The sequence below is a fragment of the Propithecus coquereli genome, unplaced genomic scaffold, assembly GCF_000956105.1.
Source record: "Propithecus coquereli isolate 6110/MARCELLA unplaced genomic scaffold, Pcoq_1.0 Scaffold67, whole genome shotgun sequence".
NCBI lineage: Eukaryota > Metazoa > Chordata > Mammalia > Primates > Indriidae > Propithecus > Propithecus coquereli.
Window position 1 is genome coordinate 5,143,202 of NW_012152729.1, and position 9,379 is coordinate 5,152,580.

A 9,379-nucleotide genomic window follows, 5' to 3' on the forward strand; every position below is an offset into this window, starting at 1 on the left:
ACCTTTAGTACACCAATCATTTACTTAACAAGTTTTCATTTCTTTTTTACTTAACATAAATGTAGTTGGAGGGAGAATTGATCTGGTTTGGAAAGAAAGTGGATGATGTATTTTGTAGAAGGTTTAAGGCAGAATGGGTACTCTGAGAAGTAAAAATGCTCATTTTTAACAATATAAGAAAATGTGGAATAGTTTACACTATGTATCAAACTTCATGTTACTAAAATGCAATTAATAAAACTTAAAACAGTGTACACTTAAGAGAAAGTGGCAATTTTCAGGAAAACTCCTACATATACCTATATGCAATGGCTGGCCAATGATGTTATTATTTCTGATGATGTAGAAATAACGATTCTCATTCCTTTAACAATTTTCCAAAGGGAAGCATATTCTTTATGAACTGTGGCATTAAGAAATGCAATTTACATTTTTGAATGAATGTATAATGTGGGAAAGGTAAATACATCTTTATTCTGGAAATGGTTTATGTATGTTTGCAGATAACTGGAGGCAGGAAGGAATTGTTAGCACAGAAATACCAAACTTCAAAACCCTGGTAACTCAGAAAAGTAGTTATTAAAAAGAAAAGTATGAAGAGGTTCAATGAGGCAGGGAAAGATTAGATACACTTAGGAAGAAAAAAGTTCTCATATGTAGGCGACATCGAGACTAGCTATCCCAGGTTAACTCTGATCTGTGCAGGATATTTTGTTCTGCTTCAAGGCAACAGACCACACCTCTACCTCAAGCAGGTAGCTCTGCCTCCTGTGAGCAATTTGGGAAAGAATTTATAGATGGCTTTGGATAAAAGTGGTGTTCTAGGGAGCACAGAGAACCATAGGAAAAAAAAAATGATATGCCTGTTGTGGAACATCAACAATCCTTAACAGTAATTTAAAACATTGCCATGGAGTGTAAATTTAATTACAAAAATGGATATTTCAGAGAAATTTTGAGTCTGTACTTAAATAACCACCTCAAAGCCCTGGGTTGGCTCATTTTGTGTGTTTTCTGTCATTTGGACACTTGAGGGGAACAGTTAGAGAAGACTTGCTCTACAGATTGTATCACGGACTGCAACTTTGAGACAATCTGAGTGCAGATGACCAAGCACTCTCCTATCAGCAAAGGTAATAGCTATCAGACAGCAGTGCTTACAACTTACCTTTTCCCCACCTACAGATTAATTGGAACCTTCAGCCATCTTTGTGTCCTTCACTTTAGTTAAACAGTCCCAGGCAACTTCTCCAGCTGTGCTCTGGCTCCCATTCCACTCTGCACGGACCTCACTCTATTCATCACCTTTCTTTGTCCTTGGCCATATTTCTTCAACTCAGTGGTGCCCCCTCTAGTTGTCTCCTTCCTTCCCTGCTCACTTCCATAACTTCTGTCACCTGACACAAGCAAACCATTCTGGAAAAGTCACCAGAAGCCTCTCTATTAATACAGCCAGCAAATATATATATTTTAGTACTTATCTTTCTCTCTTTACATGTGACATTATTCACCACTCCTTTCTTCTTGAAATGCTCTCCTGCCTTGGCTTCTGTGACGCCAGTCTCCCTTGGGCCCTCTCTTTTCTTTCTCTGGTCACTCCTACTTCTCATCCTATATGTTGGTGTTGGCCAGTTTTGCCTTCAGCTCTCTCTATCCTCTCTCTGAGCCATTTTGGCCAATCTGAGCTCAGATTCCATCACCAGGTGATGACTCCCAAAACTGCAGCTCTAGCTCCTGTAAACTTCAGACTTGTTCTCAACATTTCCACCTCAATATCCCATAAGCAACTAAAACCTAATATTTCTCAAACTGAATTCATTACATACTGCTCTCCCCTATCTTCCTTAAACCTATTCTTCCTATCTCAGTATCTTCTCAAGATATGTAAACTGATCACTCTCCTACTTAAAAATCTTCAAAAGCTCTTAATAGCCTTTGGGTTAAAGCCTGGAGCACACAAACCTTGCATGTCCTGATCCCCCTACTGCCTCAAGCCTCCACTCCTGCCCCCTTTATCGTTCATAACTTAATACCCCAGCTGTTCAGAGCTACCTGCAGGTCCTGGAGAGTTATGCTCTTTCCACACCTAGAACCTCCCATGTGCTACTGCTTCTACTGGGAAAGCCCTTTTTCTTCCCTGTTTGAGTTTATTGCTAACTACTTTCATCCTTTAGCCTTTGGTTCAGGCAGTTTTTCTTTATAAGCCTATTGTGATTTAGTCTCCTTTCCTGGCTGGGTACATCCACCCCATCCTGGGTATATGTTTATTACACCAATAACAAAATCTGGGATTAGCAGATACTTAACATTTGTTGAATAAATAATTTCATTAGATCAAGATCAGAGAGGGATCTGGGTTTCATAATGGAGCAAAAACTTAGTTACCCATATAGCACCATTTCCAAGAGATTATATTCAGCAAAGTTTGGTCCTCAGAGATTTGGAGACTATTCCTTTCAGTATGCTACGCATAAGCCACTCTCTCAGCGTATTCTATTATATTAAACTTGGGGCTCCAAGTTTATTACTGGGTCATGTAAGAAGCTCCAGAGAATTATTACAGTTTGGAGAAAAAGAAAGGCTAAAATACATTAGTTTTAGTAAACGCTGCAGGAGCAGAGTGTGAAGAATAACTATACAAATTTTTTTTTAATCACCCATACTCTCCTGATACATGGCTTTTTGAGTACAAGATCAAGATGTGGACCAGTTTTGTCATCTCCTTCAAGAAATCCTTAGAATAATTTACTTTAGCCCTTTCTGCCACTAAGTGAGGGCCAACTAAGGAAGGTTTAGTAATCTCTTTTCATAGGCCTTCCTCTAATCAGGTCCAGTTCTGAAGTGTAGATCAAGTAAGAGTTTTGAGAGGTGCTATGAAGACTCTATTTCACAGCTTTTCCCCTTTGGGACTTTTAAAGCTTGTTTTAGCCTGAAATGCTCACCACTGGCCTCCAAAGGTGGTTCCAGAAGGTACTACTTTAAGGCATGCTTATGGTTTGAGAACAGCTCTAAAGTTCTCTTTCCATAATAGGAGTTATGATGATGAGTCAAGTGAGTCAAGTGTAGCAGAGGAAGACATGGCAGCTATCAGTCCAGCCAAAGAGGGGAAGGGTAGCAGGGGGACTTAAGAGGCAGACCTATGGAGACAGGTTGCTGGGGATGAGACCTAAAAAAGGAGAGGTGAATCACTCAGTTTTTCCTAGAACCAGCTTCTAGTCCAGGCTGAAGGGCTATACACACTTCAATCTGCCTATTTTGACAGTTTTCAGAACCATTTGGGCACTCCATTGGGCAGTTATTCCTAATGCTATGCATACAGTAGGTCGAAGTTTATATGCTACAAAATATGAGTTAACATTATTTAGCATTACTGATTACAGACATTTTCAAGATAATATTATGCTTTACTCAGCCTCCCCAATTAGTTTGATTTTCCCTTTAGTGATCAGGGATGTGTGAGGATAGATACTTGTGTACCTGCCTCCATCTCCACCCACTGATTTTGAGGCCATATCAACATGCATTTACAAGGGAGGTAAAGATTAAGAATGTGCTATAATTTTATAAATGTGGTCCTAAATTTAAATTTCTTTAGAAGATCTACACTTAAGTGAATTCTAACACAGGGATCAGCTATATCTTCTAATAGATGGAACACACAGAATTTATGCTCTGTGGCTGCCACGGATCCCTGAGAACCTCCCCCCAGGACAATACAGAACACATTAGCAGTGGGTAGAGTTCCTCCTTCCTAAACCTATCAGAGATTACCTTAAAGGTTTAAGAGAACTGAAGAATAGAGTTTATCAAAATGTCACACTATGGCAGGAAAAAGTAGTTAAATTTTGAGGATGAAACTGAATACTTACAAGTAAAGGCCAAAATAACCACTTCATTAATCGATCAAGTCTGAGTATATATAAAATTATGAAAAAGAAAATAATGGCGACTTCAAATCCAGTGATAACAATGTATGGTTCAGGGGCTTGTGCGACGATAAAAAAGGCCATAGATGTCACAGTTAGTGCCTAGAAGAAAAAAAATCATAATTTATTCAATGACTATTGAATATAAATTTAAGCTGTAGAAATAATTTCTAAAGTAACTAAATAAATGAATTCCTGCCATATACACACACATATAAAAGAGGCATACTAAAATGTATTGACTTCTTTGTGTTTAAGAGGACTAGGTGTTCCTCCCTGTTTTAATTCTGATTAATTACTCCACTTGTACTTCTGATACCATCATTTCACACAATAGTTCCCTTGATCTTTTCCCACCAAATGTCTCCTTTCCTTCTTGTACTTTCCATCAGTCCTCCTCTGCTAGCTTCTTTCTTTGTCATCCTATAAACTTAAAACACACATACACAACCCCCCTTCCTTTCATCCTCCTGCTCCCCACAGAAACTCTTCCGTTTTCTACTTCTTGTTACACTTCTCAAAAAAGTCTGTCTCAAAAAATTGCTGTCTAAAATTTCTTATCCATTCATCACTCAACTCTTAGCAATCTGGAATCTACTGTCAAACTTAAACTTACAATGTTGCCATAAAAATACTGAGGAGGAAAGTTTAAAACAAATTGTTGGAGAAAAACAACTCTATGTTTAATAGCTTTATTACAAAAAGTACCAACTTTTACATAACCACTTTTACCTAAATGCAATGCAATCAGAATTTAAGATATTTTAAGTGAAAAAAAAAAAAAAAAACAAAGCCCTGAAGATACCCAATCTGATCCAATTTCTTCATTTCCAAACGAGGATATGGAACATGGCAATGTTAAATGAGTTGTTAAGGGGAAAAAATGAGCTTATGGGTCCCAGTCTCTTTGTGTTTTTGGTAAATGGTTTGTCCAAGAGTCTTCCCTTGGCTGCACTTTTATGATACCCTATCAGCTGGTAACATCTATGTACTTATTTTAAATTTAAATTTATACAGGCTACTTATTCATATTTCTTTCAATTACTTTATTAGTGTAAAAATACCTTACCTTTAAACTTCTAAATGAGTCAATTTGACTACCAATAACTAGTTATTAAATAGCTTCACTGTTTATAATCAGTATTATTACTAATAGCAACATGTCATCTCAAACTACTCCATTTACTCTACTGAATCAAGATCTTGAGTTCATAGATAATGAAATAAAAGGTCACCTTTTCAGTCCCCATCCTCTCTAACCTTTTTGTACCATGGTAATTGGCATTGGTGATTACTCCATTTTCTTAAAATTTACCACGATTTCTGTCACACTGGGTTCTTCCCTGATCCATATTTACAGTTCTTACATCTTTCCTAAAATCCTGGTCTTTGTTTCCAGTTATCTTTTAAATAGCCCACTAATATCTCAAACATTTCTCCACCATTCCACGGAAACTGCTTTTGCTAACACCATTGATGATTTCAGAAGTACTAAATTTAACAAATATTTTTCAATCCTTATCCAAGTGGACTCCTATGATTTATTTGCCATTAGCTGTCCTGCCTCCTACTACTCTACTCTTTTGGCTTCCATGTCATCTTTTCTTTTTTTTTTTTTTTTTTTTTTTGAGACAGAGTCTCACTGTGTTGCCCGGGCTAGAGTGTTGTGGCGTCATCTTAGCTCACAGCAACCTCAAACTCCGGGGCTCAAGCGATCCTCCTGCCTCAGCCTCCCGAGTAGCTGGGACTACAGGCATACGCCACCATGCCAGGCTAATTTTTTCTATATATTTTTAGTTGTCCAATTAATTTCTTTCTATTTTTAGTAGAGACGGGGTCTCGCTCTTGCTCAGGCTGGTTTCGAACTCCTGAGCTCAAACAATCCGCCCGCCTGGGCCTCCCAGAGAGCTAGGATTACAGGCGTGAGCCACCGTGCCCGGCCCATGTCATCTTTTCTAATTCTTAAACCTCAACTGTTCTCTTTTGGTTGGTTCCTCTTCTTTTATCCACCCCTTTAATATCTGGCATTCCTCTGAATTTTGTCCACATTCCACTCAATGAATCTGGGTCTCTATCCCAGGTCTGTCCTCTACACTTCACACATAAATAGCCATTTAGAATCCCCATCCGGATAATCTACAGAAATCTCAAATTCACAATGTCTAACACTGAACTTATCTTGCCCCTTCCTCCTGTATTCACAACGTCAATTGACAGTACCACATCTATCTTATCACCCATGCTAGGAACCTAAGATCACTGTTCCGACTCATTCCCCACAACTGATGAATCATCAAGTATTGCTGACTTAATGCCTAAACATTTTGGGTGTTCCTTCCTCTTTATCCTTAGAACTACTGCCCTTCAGCATCTTTTCCTTGAACTACCATGACAAAGATACTACAGTAAAATTCCTATAATGTAAATTTGTTAATGCATTTCTTCATCTATTTAAAATCCTTCAATGGCTCTCCATGGTCTTTAGAATATGGCCTACTTCTCACCATGTATTTAAGGTCTTCCATGATTCAGCTCTTATTTACTTCTCTAGCAAAGACTCGCTTCACAATTTACCCACAGGATAATTGCAATGGTTAATTTTCAGTCGTAATCTTACTCAAACTATCATCAGTATCTGACACAGTTGACAAGACACCATACTCTTGGTTTTCTCTACTTCTCCAAATGTTCCCTCTCATTCTTCTTTGCTGGTTCCTCCACTACTCCCAAATCTCTCAATGTTAAGCATTCCAGGGCTCCTCCTCTGCTCTAACTATACTCTTCTCTTCTTGACCTCATCAATATTATGATGTTAAATTACCTGTTTCTGAAGCCTGACCTCTCTACCAAAATCCAGTCTTGTCTATTCCAACTCTCCATTGAATGTCTAATAGATAACTCTAATTTAATATTGCAATCCAAAACTGAACTTCTGATCGCCTCTCACATTTGCTTTATCCATCAGCTCTCCCATCTCAGCAGATGGCAACTCCATTCTTCCAGATGCTTAGGCCAAAAACCTTGGAGTTATCTTGGATTCCTCTCTTTCTTTCACCCCACATCTGTTTCATCTGCAAGTCTTACTGGTGCTACTTTCAAAATACTATATCCCAAAGGTGACCACTTTTTATTACCTACTCTGCTACCACCAGCCACCAAGTGGCTGGTCTGAGCTACCATCATCTCTTGCCCAGATTACCGCAATTGGTCTCCTTGGTTCTACTGTTGCCCCTGCAGGAATCCCTTTCTGTCCCTCCACACCAATCTACTGTCAACATACCAGCAAGTGTATTTTTTTGAAAGAACGTGAGTTAGATCATATACTCCTTTACTCAAAACCTTCCTCATCCCCATTGTATTCCTCTTACTCACTCTACTCCAGTTACACTGGTTTCCTTGCTCTTTCTTGATCCCCTCAGGCATATTCCTGACATAAGGCCATTGTCGATACTCTCTGCTTTAAATACTCCTCCTCCTACAGATATTCTCATAGCTGACTCCCTCACCTCACTCAATTCTTTGATCAGATGTCATCTTAACAAGGCCTAACTCGATCATTCTATTTATTATTGCAACCTGTAACCCTCCTCTCCAACTCCCTCTCCCCTTACCTGGCTTTACTTTTCTCTTGTTCCACAGCACTTATCACCTTCTAGAATATCATGTAATTTATTCACTGTGTTTGTCTTCCCTGCCCTCCCACCCTAAGATGTAAACTCTATGAGGGCAGAGATCTTTGTTTTGTTCACTGATATTTCTCAAGAGCCTGAAACAGTGGCATTCCATAAATATTTTTTGAATGAATAATTGAGGCAACACTCAACTTCTTAGAGTTCACTGCATAAATCATGTTTTTTTTTTTTTTTTTTGCCTTCATGTCTTTGTTCAGGTAGCTTTCCCTTAGAGTCAACCCTAGGTTCCTCTAGGAAGAATTTTCTGACATCTCTGTTTATTTCTTTGGTTAGATGTCTCAATTCTGTGCCCTATTTCCACCTTATCACACATTATAGCTATCTGCTCATATGTCTGTCTCCTTGACTAAAGTGAAGAACTCCATGAGTCAGGGACTTTTGTTCTGGTTCATCTTTGTTGTTCAGGTCCTAGCCCAGAACTTGGACCATGTTAAATACTTAAATGGTTTGGTGAAGGAATCAATATGTCAAAAACTAAGTCTTTCTCACAAAACCCTGTTCCTCCTCCAGTGTTCCAGAGCTTTCAGTACCTGACATCAAATTACAGACCTTTGGGTCCCCTTTTCCCTGATTATTTACTCCTAACCAAAAGTAATTTCTTCTTCCTTTGACTCCAAAGTGGTTTTCCAAGCCTCTCTTACACATTCTAACTTTTATCATATTATAGCTATTTCTCACAATCACAGACACTTAGTGTGGGAAGGATCTTACACGCACCTTAAATTTGAGTCTCCTTTACAACTTCCTCATCAAACGTTCATCTACGCCTGTTACCTTTACTGTCTGGGAAGGTACTGCCTTCCCAAGTGGCCATCTAATTTTGGGACCTTTACCAATGTAAAAATTCTTCTTCATATTAAGCGGAAATGTTTTCCTGTAAATTTTAACTATTTTATTTCTACCCCTCTCCCACATGTCAACTCCTTAAAATGTAAAACAATTTATGTCTTCCTTTCCCTTAAGTTTTCACTGTTTGAATTTCTGTGACAGACTCTTTCAATTATGACAATCTCCACTTTTCTAAGAAGCCAGGTCTCTTTCCTCTGAATGATGCTTCACTTTCTCCAAACCTTTGTTCAAAACTAACTGCAATGCTCCTCGGAAGCCTGAAGCCCTAGAGATGGGCAGTTTCCTTCTTGTCCTAGCTCTGGACTGTATCGGCCTTGGGCTCGGTCACATCAAATGTCTGACTTATTTTAATAGTAAGTACTCACAGCACCCACGGAAACACCACACACTTTTTAAAAAAAATCTTGTGGGCTCAGTGGTACAACTGCAGCTGTCTCGCCCGCTAACCCGGGTACCCGGTTTGTGGGTCCAAATACAGGCCATTCCGGTAGATCTGCTGCTTTTGATTTAGGAGTGTGTCCCTAAACAGTGCGAAGGGGAGGACAGTGCCTTATCTCTCTCCTTCCCCCAGGGGGCAGAACGAAATGCCTTGCCCTGCGGAGGCGCTGATAAAAGCAAGGTTGCAAGAGCAAACGGGGCATTCTGGTTCCCACTTAACAGCCACACCTCACTGCCCTAGAGCACCTCGAATCCCGCCTCCCGCCCCGCAGCCTGGCCCTCACCAGCCGCAGCATCTTCACGTGGCCTTTCACACTGAAGCAGAAGGGGCGATGTTGTGCTTTCCGCTGCGCAGCCTCCATCGCGCCCGCATACCCAACAGACGCGCTTCCCCTTCAACCCTTCTCCTCAGCGCGCCGCCCCACTGGTCCTTGCGCGACGACGACAATCGCCGCCGCGGCCGCGCGCCGCGCT

The 9,379-nt window shown here is 39.9% G+C and overlaps 1 protein-coding gene across 2 annotated transcripts in view; it reads right to left on the reverse strand.

The window, feature by feature from the left end:
* LOC105823414 (chemokine-like factor) overlaps positions 1 to 9,379 on the reverse strand; it is a 25,117-nt gene extending 15,738 nt beyond the window's left edge. For both annotated transcript variants that reach the window (XM_012660613.1, XM_012660612.1), the window contains exons 1-2: positions 9,190 to 9,379; positions 3,870 to 4,028 (exon numbers count right to left, since the gene is read on the reverse strand). In XM_012660613.1, the coding sequence (XP_012516067.1) occupies positions 3,870 to 4,028; positions 9,190 to 9,267 (237 nt within the window). In that variant the 5' untranslated portion in view covers positions 9,268 to 9,379. The remainder of the gene's footprint in view (positions 1 to 3,869; positions 4,029 to 9,189) is intronic.